Raw genomic sequence first — 13158 nt, forward strand, 5'->3', positions numbered from 1 at the left:
AGGAGGGCCCGGGCGGGCGGCGAGGTCTGTGGAGCCGCAGCCGCCTGTCCCCCTGCAGAGTGCAGCTCCTTCTCCCCGCCCACCACGGTCATCCTGCTCATCCTGCTGTGCTTTGAGGGCCTGCTGTTCCTCATCTTCACGTCGGTGATGTTCGGGACCCAGGTGCACTCCATCTGCACGGACGAGACGGTGAGCGCCCGCCCGCACCGGGTCTGGCGGTCCCTGGGCAGGGGTGGCTGGGAGGGCTGCTCACACCCAGACCTGAGAGCCCAGGGCGGGCTCTGCATGCAGGGCACAGTGGCTTCCTTCGCAGTGACGCACCACTGGCCTCAAGCCTCGAAGCCGGGCGCGGGTGCCCCCAGAAATGGGCCCGCCTCTGCTCGGATCTTGCTGTGCTGTGGCCCTTCCACCCCCAGGTGGTTTGTTTCCACACGCGGTCGCTCTCCCGCACACCGGGACACCCTCCACCTCTGGAGCCACAGGCTGGAGATGGGGTGTCGTCAGAGGGAACCTAGCCTGGCAGGCAGAGGCAGGGTGGCTCTGCATGGAGGGGAGGACCCGGCTGGTGCTGGGGCAGTCAGGTGCCCTGCACTCCCAGGGCACCAAGTTCCTGCCGGGCTATGACGCCAGCTCTGGCCTTCTCTGCGTGCACCATCCTCCATGGTGGTAACGGCACCTCTGGGAGCGTAGAGGCTGCAGGCTGGGCTGGCAAGGGTGTGTTCCCCCGGGCTCCTGGTGCATGTCCGACCTTCCCGAGGTCCAGAGGCCTCAGGGAGCTCTTCCCTGGCCGTGACGTGGCGGTCCCTCCTGTTTTGGCCTTGGGGTCCAGCTCAGGGAACACAGTGCTCACACTCCTGGCTCCCGGCCCCGCGGCAGCCCGCAGCAGTGGTCTGGGGGCTCCGGTTGTGCGTTGGATGGAGGCCTGCAGGGAGACAGCCTTCTCGCTGCGGGCCCCTTCCCTGAGATGGAGGTCACAGCGTAGGGAGGTGCCGTGGTTTGGATCTGGTGGAGTTGCCAGCGGTTTAGAGGGTGTGGGCCTTTCAGCAGCTTAGCTAAGGAATGATGCTGTTGCTGAGAGTTCCTGTAGAAGCAGCGGCCGGTGGTTTAGACGCAGCTGTTTCTGGAAGTGGGTGTGGGTGACGTCCCTGCGTAACCCTACGGGGGCCATAGGGGCCAGGGTTGCGGGCAGCCGGCAGGGTGCACACCGGTCCTGGGAGTTCTCGCCGGGCTGTTCCGTAAGAGCGCTGTGTTGGAAAGGGAGGCGGGTGGGCCGCGCCCCGGGGAAGGGTGTCTTCCCAGCACACCCTGGTCGGCCCCTGCTGTCTGGTTCTCCCCGGCCCACGCTGCAGCCCGTCCTTAGGCCCTCTGAGCGCTCCCCTGGCTGCCCGCTCCACCTCCAGAGGAGGAGCTTCCCAGCCCCCGTTTTCCTGGCGCACAGAGGAAGTGCTCAGGCGGCAGCCCAGCTGGCGGGCGTGCTCCCTGCTAACCTGTACTAATGCCTGCTCCTCCCTCCTCTGGACCTGTCTTCACCGCGGCCTCTTACTCCCGTGCCTCTCAGCGTCGCAGCAGCCCTGCACAGTGGCCCGGCTGGCAGGGGACGCCAGAGCAGTCACGAGACTTGTTTCTTTTTATTTATTTTTTTTTGTCTGCAAAGTGGTCATGCCGCAGCCATCCAGGAGCCTGTCCCAAAGTGACGATCTTGCTGGTAGTCTTGCCAGCGGGCTCCACGCCAGGCCTGCCCAGCAAGCCCATCTGCACCACACCAGGTCCGGAGGGATGTGCTCATCAGCTGCACAGAACCGCCACTGAGAGCACAGGGCAGGCTGGGGCCTCCGCGTTGGGGGGACTCACACAGAACCATGGCCCCAGGAGCATTAGTTCCCCCGCCAAATAATTTTTTATTTAATTCCATTTGTTACTATAGTTTTTTAACTTGACAGAGAGAGAGAGAAAGGGAAAGCGAGAAAGCAAGGTGCCAGGTCCAGGACTCAAACCGCAGTCGGCCACGAGGGCGTCCGGCGCCTTTAACCACCACGCCGGCTGCTGGCCCTGCATAGTTGTTTGCATGAGGAGACGCCCCGGTGCCCCGTGCAGCATTGGCCCCGCCGGCCCAGGCCGCAGCCATGGAGCGCCCGACTGAAGTGTGGTTGTTCTTGTTTGCAGGGGATAGAGCAGTTGAAAAAGGAAGAGAGAAGATGGGCCAAAAAAACAAAATGGATGAACATGAAAGCCGTTTTCGGCCACCCCTTCTCTCTAGGCTGGGCCAGCCCCTTTGCCACGCCAGACCAAGGGAAGGCAGACCCGTACCAGTACGTGGTCTGAAGGACCCGGCCCGCGCTGGCACCCAGACCCAGCCACTGCACCGGTCACAGCGCCGGCCGGCCGGTCCTCACCACTGTCTAGGCCGACAAAGCAAAACTACTCCTCGAAAACTTTGTATGTCTCCGGGAAACGGCTGAGCATTGCAGAGAAAAAAAAGTTTCATCTTTTCTTTTTACAAATCATCCTTTCCATTTTTTTTGGTGACAGAAGCTGCTCTTCTTTTTCCTTTTAAAATTTCTCTGGCCTCTGGTCTCTCTGCTGTCTGTCTGGCCTGACTAACGCCGAGGGTGCCGCCTCTCGCCCGTGCCCACGCCCGCGCCCACTAACAGCGAGACGGGCCGCTGCGCGTGGCTGGACCCGTCCGGAAGCCAGCTGGGTGTGTAGGAGAGCCAGGCAGACCCGGGCCTGCCCCGGGGGGCGGCAGCAGGCACCCCGATGAGACTTAGACGCCCACCGAAGACGGACGCCTACCCCGTAAGGCCTGGGGGGCCAGGCAGGGCTGCGGCCTTGCGCCAACGGGCGCGCTCGCTCCTACCGGCTGTCCTCGTCTGCCTTGTACTCCGGGCTTGGGGCGCGTCCGCGATTCGGGACGGGGAGGCCAAGGGTCCTGTTCGTATTCTGAATCAGCGAGTTTGTTCTCCGATTCTTTGGACGAGAGGAAGAGGTTTTTCCAGCTCAAAATGCCTTACACAATCAAAGGAGGACAGAAGCACGCCGTTGCAGGCCAGCCGCGCTACTCGCCGTCCCCCGCTTCCTGTCGCCCGTGCGCCTCCCTGGGGCCCTGGCCTGACGGCCGTTCCACAGCGTTGGTCCCGAGCCCCGAGCGGAGCAGGCACTGGTGCCAACCCCTGCAGCCCTGCCTTCGCCCCACTTCTAAACCCGAGTGGGTTCGGTTCCTGGTGACACGTGAGACCCGAGAGTGCACACGTGTCCACGCGTGTCTGCGTCTTCACCGGCACAGGGATTCCTGTGCTGCTGGGGTGCCACGACTGCGCCCCAGCTCTTCTGAGTGCAGGCGGCTGTCCCAGCCCCGGGACCAGCCCTGCCCTGCGCACGGGGCAGATGACTCGTTTGGGAGGTGCTTCCTGTGGTAAGTCTCTCTCGGAAGGGGTGTCTGGACTGAGGCTGGAGGGGCAGGAGCCAGTCAGCCCTGGCCGCCACGGGCTCTCACGCGGGGGTTCGTCTTCACAGCCGACTGCCATGAACCTTTCTAGCTTTTGCCTGGGCGGGAGGGGCCGACCTCGCCGCCTCTGGGGTTTCTCAGAAGCCGGTGGAACCTGCTGCCTCTGTTCCGTCCTGTCGGCGCTTCCACATGGAAACACGCAATAAAAATTTTCCAAAGCCCATGACTGAGCTCTCCTCTCTGCACGGGCGCCCGCGGGGCAGGGTGGCAGTCCTGTCTGCTCGCGTCCCTGTGTCGCTGTGCCCGCTCTTGAACGAGGTTTTGTGGTTTCTGAAGGCGATCTGTGGGCCTCTCCTGAGCCAGCTCACCCCGCCGGGCCTGCCCCTTGGCTTTCTGCAGCCCGTGAGCTCGGGTGCCACAGAACACGTCATCGGGTTCGCCCCGCCCGGTTCTGGGGCACTGCTTCCAGGAGGTCCTGCTCTGATGTCAGTGAGGAGCTAGGACCGTCCCTCAAGCGTCTGGCCGAGCGCCGTGCCCCGCATCAAGGCTGAGGTGAGCCTCTGTTCTCAAGTGTCGCCTCACCTTGAGCAGCTGCCCGCCACATGCACCTTTTATAAATTACAGTTTAGGGAGGGGTGAGAGAAGGGCAGCGATGCAGAACGGCTGAGTGGTTTGGAGGGACCTGGCCCGCCCTCAGGATGGTGCCCTGAGAGGCCGTGCCAGGCTCTGGGCCTCCCTCTGGGGCAGAGAGGCTGGGACCAGGCAGTATTTTTTAATTATTTGGATAACCTTTGTCCATTTTAAAGGGCGTTTTATTTTTTAAATGTCAGAAGGTACATGTGCTTGCTAGTGGGGAGAGCAGGCCTCCCCATGGGGCGCGGTCATGCCTCGATTCCTTCTCCTCTATCTCTCCATCCCACTGGGACCTGGGGCATGCACACACATGTACCCAGTGTGTTTTTTAAGCCATCCTGGCCAGGACTCAAACTGTGGTTGGTCCTGTGGGATCTGGCTTCCCTAATCATTGGGCGACGGGGCCAGCCCAAGGGCATTGTTTATTTCCTAAAGGATTATTTAATTTTATTTATTATTATTACTTAATTTGCCATCAGGCACATGTGCGCACCAGAGAGAGACAGAGAAAGAGTGAGAAAGCAAGTTGCCAGGCCTGGGGATTGAACTGTGCTCTACAAAGTGGGAGTCCAGTGCCTTAATCCCCACGCCACCTGCTGGCCCCCCAGAGGTATTCCTAAGTGACCCAAGTGGCTTTTTTTCTATGGTTCACAGTAGATAGTAGGTGCTTTTTTCGGTAAGTCCTTAAAGTAGAAACACTGATTAAGCTAGAGTAGGCTGCTCGGACTTCCTGAGAAGGCCTTCAGACACGGCTGTAACTGCCCTGGGTGTCTAACCAGCCTTTTGGCTGGAGAGTGCACCCCAGCTCTCCAGCACTCACTCAGTGCTGCCCTCAGCAGACGGGGTGCCTGGGACCCCCGCACTTCTGTGGAACTCTCATGGAGCTGACGCCCGGGGGCCAAGGAAGTGGCTGGTGGGGGGGGTGGGCCGCTAGCCCGCCTGTGCCCTCTGCCTGGTTTCCAGACGGAACACGAGAGGCCAAGGCGGCCGAGAGCATGCGAGGATAGTAAACCAGAAGCCAGTCTTCCAGGACGGGCTGTGGGTGGCTGAGGTGACCCCGTCCCTTCCCCCTGTTGACTTGGGCACGAGGCTGTTTGCAGGGAAGCCGATGCTGCGTGGACCAGGTGCACCTGGGAAGGAGCGCAGGTGGCTCCTGCAGGCCTTCCGTGTCCTCTTTGTGACACTTTCTGGAAGAGCCCAGGTTCTGCCAGCGTTTGCTCGTTCTGACCAGGCTGCAGAATAGAGCCCTCCGCCCTGATCCAGAAACCTCTCAGGTGAGGTCAGTTAAACTTTTTAAAAAATAATTATTTTATTTATTTGCTGATTTTAATTTGACTAGAGAGGGGCAGAGTAAGACAGACAGGTAAAGTGGGAAAGCAAGCCGCCAGGTCCGAGACTTGAACCACATTGGGCCACGTGGGAGTCCAGTGCCTTTAACCACCACGCCACCTGCCAGCCCTAACATTTATTTACCACCTGTGCGGGGCCGGCATCACGCAGAGACCTCCCCCAGCCAGGCCGACTGTGTCCCTCTCATCTCAAACTTGGCATTGCATCAGCCAAAAGACTGGGCCAGCCCAGAGAAGCCAGGGGTCGGCCTGGAAGGGCCCTTAAAGGTGGAGGAAATGCCAGGAGAAGCAGCGCTAGCGCCCCCTCGAGGACGTTCTTGGGGTCCCCGCAAGCCAGTTCTCGGGCTCACCCCAGACCTGTTGCAACAGCAGATCTGAGCGGGGCTCAGCAGAGTGTTTGTGCAGCCTTTCGGGGATCCGGGCACACAGGTCTGAGAACCCACTTGGGGCACAGGAGGGCCCTTCATGGGGTCCCTGGTGCTGTGGGCTCAGTGTGGCCGGCAGCTGCGAGGCCTCCCCAGCAGGTGAGCGCTGAGAGCTGGGTGCAGGCCTGTTGGAAGCAGAGCCACGGTATGCGTGTGCGTGTGCCTGCCAGCCTCGTGCGTCTCGTCGGTGGAGCTTGTCCCTGGACCAAGGACCCCTTTGAGTGAAGGAAAGACGGGAGTCCGAGGCCTCCAGCCGAGCAGCAGCCAGTGAGTGATCTTGAGCCTCGAGCGTTCATTTTTCCAGTCCAGCCACACACACGTGTCGGGGCCTCGGGTCCTGTCCTGGGCCTCGACGCCCACACGGCGGACCCTCGTCTCTCCGCACACAGCCGACCTCAGTTGCCTCGTGGAAATGAAAGACTTCCCAGTGAAACAAACACGAGCCACTGACCCGTCTGCTCTTCCAAACAGAAGCTTCTCCTTCCCTGCCTTCCCCTCGAGAAAGTCACGAGTGACCAGAGCAGTCGCATGGCAGCCCAGCGGTGTCCCCAGGGCCCCCCTCCATCAGCGTGCACCATGCACAGGTCGCTGACGAAGCCGCTCCACGGAATGACTGAGCCTGCGGAGGTGTGTTCACCACGGACCCTCGGAGAAAGCAGTGCTCCGGCACCCCCAGGGACACCCAGGGTTTCTGCAGCGAGGCGACGTCGTCTGGTGACGGCACTGGTGCCCTGGCCTCGGTCTTGGGTTCGAATCCCTGCCTGGCTACTTCCTGCCTCACCTTACTTAGGCGGTCACCTCCCCCAGCCGTTTCCTCATCTGTGAAATAATCGCGAGGACACCGTGACGGGAAGACTTTGTGAGCGTATGAAGGGGGACCGGCGTCTGGCCACGGCACGGCTCCAGGGCGCGTTAGCGTGCTGGCTCTTCACACCCAGGTCGTGGCATTTATTGGATGCAGCCAGCATATTTTCAAAAGAAAATTTTAAATTGCATGTCATAGAAGCATTGTTTCAAGGACTCTGGGGCTGTGTGTGCGTGTTCTGGGTTGCACCAGAAAAATATTTCCGATCGTGCATTACGGTGAAAGGTGCGGACTGAGAAGACGCGGTTACCGGCCACCTGTGGAGAGGCGCCGGCACCGGGCTGCAGCCGAGGTCCTGACGTCGGACCTAGTCCCAGTTCTGAAGCACAGGCAGCCAGGTGAGCCACGGCCTCCCGGAACCTGTGTCCCCTCTGGTGGAAGAGCCCACCCCTCACAGTGCGGCTGTCAGGACCAGTGGCCGTGGCTGAACGAGTCCCAGTGAGCCTGGAGCAGCCAGCCCGTGTTTCTGGGATGGCCGCCGCAGCCCGGCCTGTCACACACTGGTGTCCCCGCTGCCCTACAGCTGCCAAGCACTTTTCCTGACAGCCCACAGAAGGTCGCCAGGAAGGGACGGGAGGCTCCTCAAAGCAAGTTCCCCAGCTGGCCGTCGCTGCTGCTCCCAAGACGGACGGTCTGGCCCAGGCCTAGCTAGGGAGCCACACTGCGGCCTGTGCTCGGGCCCAGGTGCGGGGCCACACGAGGGTGACAGTGGGGCCGCCCCCAGAAACGGCCTTTGATGTTCCCTCCCTGAAAGTAGCACTGGCACGTGAGCGAAAGCGCGGGAGATTAGAGAATTCTCAGGCATAGATGCACGTTGTCCAGGACGTCTCCCTCAGAGGTAGCCTGGGTTCCTGGTGTCACGGAGGTCTGCTCTCTGCTGGGACCCGCCAGTGCGGCGCTCCAGTGTCTGTAAACTGCGCTAATGCCTTTTTAGGACTGCTAAGTGTTCTGCTTCTCAAAACTCTGCCAGAGGGTGTGTGCCCTGCTGGGGAGAGGAGAGAGGGGAGGTGAGAAGCACCCCCGTGGGGATGGCCACGCCACGACCGGCTCCATTTCTCCCTCCTTCGGGGATTTTGGGCAACATGCTCATACACCCGCCATGTTTTCCGGGCTGCCGGGACCAGGCTTTAATGGCACAGCTGACCACGTGGCACCCAGCCGCCTTTCCACACACCACTGGCGGGCCCTGTCCTGCCGGGTGGAACTCTTACCTAGCCGTGTCACTGGACATTTGAGTCGATGGACTTCATTATTGGAAGTCGCTGTTGATGCGTGTATCGCATAAACCTTGTGTCTGACTTGGTTGTAAATAATTTCAGACGTACAGCAAAGTGGCGAAGTTAGTGCAGTCTAATCGGCCTCACCAGAGGTAAACGTTTCGTTGATTATAACGAGAGTAATGAGCACCTGGCAAAGCACTGCCACGGCCCCACTGACCCACCACACCTCGTTCGGGTCTGCCCGGCCTTCCCACCGCTGTGCCTTCCTGCCCGGGGCCCCACGCCGCTTCCTCTCCCGTGTCCTGGGTCTCGTCCAGTCTGTGACATTTTCTGTCTCATCTTTCACGACCTTGACTTCTCTTTTACCTGTTGCCAGAGGATGCGTGCACTTGCCGGAGAAAGCACCCCAAATGGCCGTGGTCACGCCATAGCCCTCTCCCTTCCTCTGGGCACACACATGTGCGCAGGGTGCTTCTCAACTGCCAGGGCTGGGATTCGAGGCGTACTCAGCCATGCGGGATCTGGCTTCCTGGAGTGCGCCACAGGGAGAGCTGTTGCTGTGTGTTTGCGGTGAGGTTTACTTACAGAGTGCGATTCTGTGCCAGCTAGCGCACCTGCCGCCTGCGGCCACCACTGCATGGCTCCGGAACTTTCCTGTCGGACGTTGCCCCTTTGAAGACCTAGGCAGGTCCTCCTCCAGGCCCTCCCGGGCGTGTTACCACGTTTGCTCACGGTCAGATGGAGGCCGCGCAGGGGCGCCATGCACGCGATGCCTGCCTTGGCGCACCACGCAGGAGGCCGTGAGGACAGGCTCCTTTTGGGGAGTACTGAGCTTGGTCGTGCCCAAGGTGGTCTGGGAAGGCTTCCTTTTGTCCTCAACACGGCCCTGACCAGAGACCGAGACCGCACTCTGAAATGCACTGTTTCTTGGAGTCTCTGAAGAGAAGTCCTGGAGGGGTGGCCTTGGGTGTGGCCGGCCTCAGCCTGCCCTGTCTTTCCGCGTAGCAGAGAGGGTTATGGCGATCAGGGAGGTTCTCGCGTGGAACAGAAGGCTAGACCTAGGTACGCGGAGACCCTCCCAGGTGTTGTCACATGCGTGAACGGTGCCTGGGTCTGGCAAACCCACAGCAGATCCCGCTGGCTTCTGGAAGAGAGAAAGCAGAGGCCCCGTGGCTGAGGCTCTGTGTGGGCATTGGCCTGGACCACTGGCCCGGGGCTTTGGCTCTGGGCTCCTCCCCCGCCCACCCCTCTGTGGCCTGGTGGCCGAGTGGAGCGCACACCAAGGCAGGTGAGTGGCGGCCTGGAGGCCGGTGGGTGTGTCCACTGCATGGGCAGGCCTGACGCAGCCCGACGTGTGTGTGCCCTCTGGCTGCCCGCTGCACGTGGGCCTGGCTGGCCATGTCTGCCTCACCTGTGACGCATGCTGTCTGCGGCCCGTCATTCCATGCCTCGTTGGCCACTGCCCCCATGGGGTGGGCAGGACACCTGGGGAGGGTTCACCTGCTTAGTGGTCTCCGCGGAGAGGCCCTGCATGTTGCTCCTTGGCCCTCGGCCCCTAGGCAGCCCTGCCCAGCAGCCAGCCTGATGCCTGTGCAGGTGGGGAGGGTGGGCGTGGGCGGGGAGCAGGCCCGTCCCCAGCAGGCCCTGCTCGCTGTGCACCTTCATGCCGCTCCCCACCCCTGCCCCCCGAGGGGCCTCCCAGACCCACCGCCATGCCTGGCCCCCCACTCTGCCGTTTAGGCCCCGCCACGCTGATGCCCTCACCCCTCCCTCCAGGGCATCGAGCGCCTCCAGCGGGAGAGCCGGCCCCGGGAGCACAGGCGCAGCTGGCGGTCGGTCAAGGAGACCTTCGGCGGGGACTTCTCCCTAAACTGGTGCAACCCCTTCTCCGGGCCGTGGCAGCCTGAGATCCCCGTGGACAAGGACTTGGTGCGGCAGGAGTCATCACCGTCGGACACGGACGTCACCGACACCACCGAGCACTCGGAGGGGACGAAGGACGAGGACTCTGTGGAGGTGACAGATGAATAGACGCTGCTGTGAGGACAGCTGGGCACTAAGGGGCTCCGACCTCGTCCTGGGCCTGGGCTGGGGGCTCGCGGCCTCCTCCCTCTGCGTGCCGGCCAGGTCTGGGGTGGGAGGGTCAGCGAAGGACAGCCTGTGCCCAGCAGGGAGGGTGCCTTGAGCAGGCAGCAGGGCAGAGAGCTGCCCTCCCCCTTCCTCGGGGTGCTGTCTAACCTCAGGAGGGTCCGAACCCCACTCCTGGCGTTCAGGAACCAGAGCTGTGACATCCTGACAGACGGACAGGGCAGGGCAGGGCTGGGCACAGGCACCTGAGGTCAGGGACTGTGGCCTGGAAAGGCTGCAAAGACCCTCCTGGAAGGGTGCCCCTGCAGCCTCAATTAGAGAAAGGCCTGGGTGCTACTCAGGTCGTCCGTCAGGGGTTGGCACAGCCTGGCCAGGAGCCCACGGTTGGGCTGCCATGTGCACACGCGTGCCAGCTATGCCCAGCTAGGAGGCTGTCAGGACAGCGGCAGTGAGTTAGCGAAGCTTCGTGATACACAGCTGGAGCAGCCTGCCAGGCTCAGCCTTCTGCAGCGTCCCCTCCCGGAGAGAGCCCACGGCTCATGTGGGCAGAGCTGCCTGGAAACCCTGCCAGTGTGCAAGGCTGGGCCGCCCACGATGCTGGTCCTACCTCTGCAGGGGTGGTTGCTGGGCCGAGACCCCACAGTCCCTGTAGGATGGGCTAGGCCTAGTCCCCCTGAAGCCTGGGTGTGTGACTGACCAGGGGTCCCTACCCTGGCCCACTGGTCACTGAGCTGCACCGTCTGTGACTCCAGTAGGCTCCCCATCCCTGCTCCCTGGCTTTGGCCCCCATTCTTCCCTCTGGCCACATCCCCAGCACTGGCTGGCACCAGGATGGGGGCGCTGCAGGCTCAGGTGCAAGGGCGTGTCAGGGTCCTCTCTCAGCTCCAGGCCAACAGGCGTGAGTGCGGCCCAGTAGGGCCTGAGGCCTCGTGGGAGGTTGGCGTTCAGCGGTGCAGCCTCAGATGCAAGCAAGGGCTCGTGTGACCACACAAGGAAAGGAGCCTCAAGTGGCCTGGCTCTCGGCGGTCCCGGGCCCTCTGGGAGGACCGAGGGTGTGTCAGAGCCGGGCCCCCTGGGAGGACCGAGGGTGTGTCAGAGCCGGGCCCCTGGGAGGACTGAGGGTGTGTCAGAGCTGGGCCCTCTGGCTGTGCGGACTGTCCCCAGGGCTGGGCCGAGTGCCAGCAGGTCCTGAGTACAGAGCCCTCCGGCCCTTCCCACGAGGGGAGACAGCCCGACTCGTGTACACAGGGCAGTCGGGAGACAGGCCTGCCCTGCCCAGGCCACGGCCCGGCTTCTCAGCGCACGTCAGCCTGAGTATTTATCACGAGGTAAGGTGCCTAAACAGCTCTGATCCGGCACCTGGGTAGGGACAGAGCCGACACAGCCATGAGGGAGAGCTCTTCTCCCTAAGCTGGGGTCCTAGCCTAAGGGGCCAAGGCCGTCTGGGGTGGGGTGTTCACCAGAGATGAAGGCTGGGAGGGGGCAGCGGTCGGAGTGAGGGCAGCAATTCCGTGGCCGCTGTTGGCTGACCACGTCGGGCTTGGGTTGAGTTCAGGCCTGAGGTCTGGGTGTGTGCAGACCACGTGGCCTTGACAGTGTCCTTGCACATGGGTCAGCTCGGCCTGGAAGCAGGCCCGCACCTGCCCACCACCGTGTTTGGCCCTGTCCGCCCTCATCACCCTCCCCATCTCCACACTGCACCCCAGCCCCATCACACCCGTCCAGGAGGAATGCTGCCCCCCTGCGGCACCCTAACCTGCCCATCACACCCGTCTGGGAGGAGTGCTGCCCCCCTGCGGCACCCTAACCTGCCCACCACCCACACCCTACAGGTGACAGCACAATGTCACTGTGCTCAGCCCCGCGCCCCAGCGGACAGGCGGGAGGGGCCACTCTGAATAAAGCCCTTGCTCAGCGTGTGGCTGGTCTCTTCAGCACGTCAGGCCCAAGTCTCAGTCGGTGCCGTCTCAGGCCACCTCGAGGGCACTCCAGGAGCGCTCTTCCTTCATTTCTGGTGTGGGGACGGCTGTGCAGCGTGTCACCGGCCCTGAGCCATCTCCCGCGTGGTCTTCCCAGCACCAGGAACGGCACCCCTGTTAGGCAGGCATGTCCTGGGCCCCGCTGCACACCAGGGAGGTGGGCGCTTGGGGAGGGCGGGTCCAGGCCTGAGGCTTTGGCACGTGGTGGGTCTGGGAAGGATGTGACAGGTCTCCACCCTGAGCGTCCTAGGGTCACACAGCACCGTCGTCAGCCCCCGGGTGTGCACCTTGGCGAGGGCCGGACATTCTGTAGAGGACCCAGCACAGGGCAGAGAAGGTGACGGCCCACAGTCGGCATGTCGTAGCCGGAGTTTAACTACAGCACACTGGTTCCTGGAGCCATGTCTGGAGGCAGAGCAAGGAGGATCTGGCTCCCAGTGGAGAAGGGCTGGGGCGGGGGCACGAGGAGGAGCCTCTGCCCGGGACGTTGTACCCAGAACAGGCTCTTCTTGGGGAGACATGCAGGCTGCAGGCTCCAGCCTGGGCCATCCAGAGCAGCCAGAAGACTTCTCGTCCACCCAGGGCCTTCTACTGGTCAGGCCGAGGCTGCTGAGGACAGGCACTCTGCCTTGCCCAGAGACCCAGAGGCCGCCTCCGGGAATCGCCCTGGGCTGACGGTCCACCAGCTCTGGCGGGATGGGGTAGCGGGCAAGGCCACAGGCTTCTAGGGGGCACCACTGGGGGTGCTCCTGGCTGGCCGGTCTCCTGTCCCCGGAGGCAGATGCCCAGGCAGCTGGTATGTGGGCCGGGGCACAAAAGGTAGCTGGGGACAGTTGGACTCGGCCTTGCGAGGGTGAGCTGAGACGGGGGAGTGCACGGACAGGCCTGCAGGCCACAGCCAGTGCGGTCTGCGCCAGCATCAGCACACCCAAATGCATGAAGACCACCAGACCCACAGAGACTGCGACACGTGCATCACTGCAAATTCCAGCGCCCTATTCTCACCACCGTACAGGCCGTCTCGCCAAAAAACGAACAACCGGAAAACGGGACGAGTCACGTGCTGCCTAACCCAAACGGACACGGCAGACACGGAGTAGCGCACTCAGCAGGTGCAGACGCGGGTCCCCACTTGCGCCAGCGTGTCCAAAGGC

General features: G+C 62.5%; 1 protein-coding gene across 8 annotated transcripts in view; it reads left to right on the forward strand.

Moving 5' to 3' along the window:
* ZDHHC3 (zDHHC palmitoyltransferase 3) overlaps nucleotides 1–11944 on the forward strand; it is a 47341-nt gene extending 35397 nt beyond the window's left edge. For 6 of the 8 annotated variants that reach the window (XM_014584694.2, XM_006169752.3, XM_006169755.3 and 3 more), the window contains 2 exons: nucleotides 59–189; nucleotides 9714–11944. In XM_014584694.2, coding sequence (XP_014440180.1) covers nucleotides 59–189; nucleotides 9714–9968 — 386 coding nt within the window. In that variant the 3' untranslated portion in view covers nucleotides 9969–11944. Of the gene's footprint in view, nucleotides 1–58; nucleotides 190–2163; nucleotides 3672–9713 lie in introns of those variants that run through there. The other 2 variants (XM_006169756.3, XM_006169757.3) reach the window with 1 other exon arrangement.
* The last annotated feature ends 1214 nt before the right edge of the window (nucleotides 11945–13158 follow it).

This window comes from Tupaia chinensis, unplaced genomic scaffold, assembly GCF_000334495.1.
Source record: "Tupaia chinensis unplaced genomic scaffold, TupChi_1.0 Scaffold147500_1, whole genome shotgun sequence".
Lineage (NCBI taxonomy): Eukaryota > Metazoa > Chordata > Mammalia > Scandentia > Tupaiidae > Tupaia > Tupaia belangeri.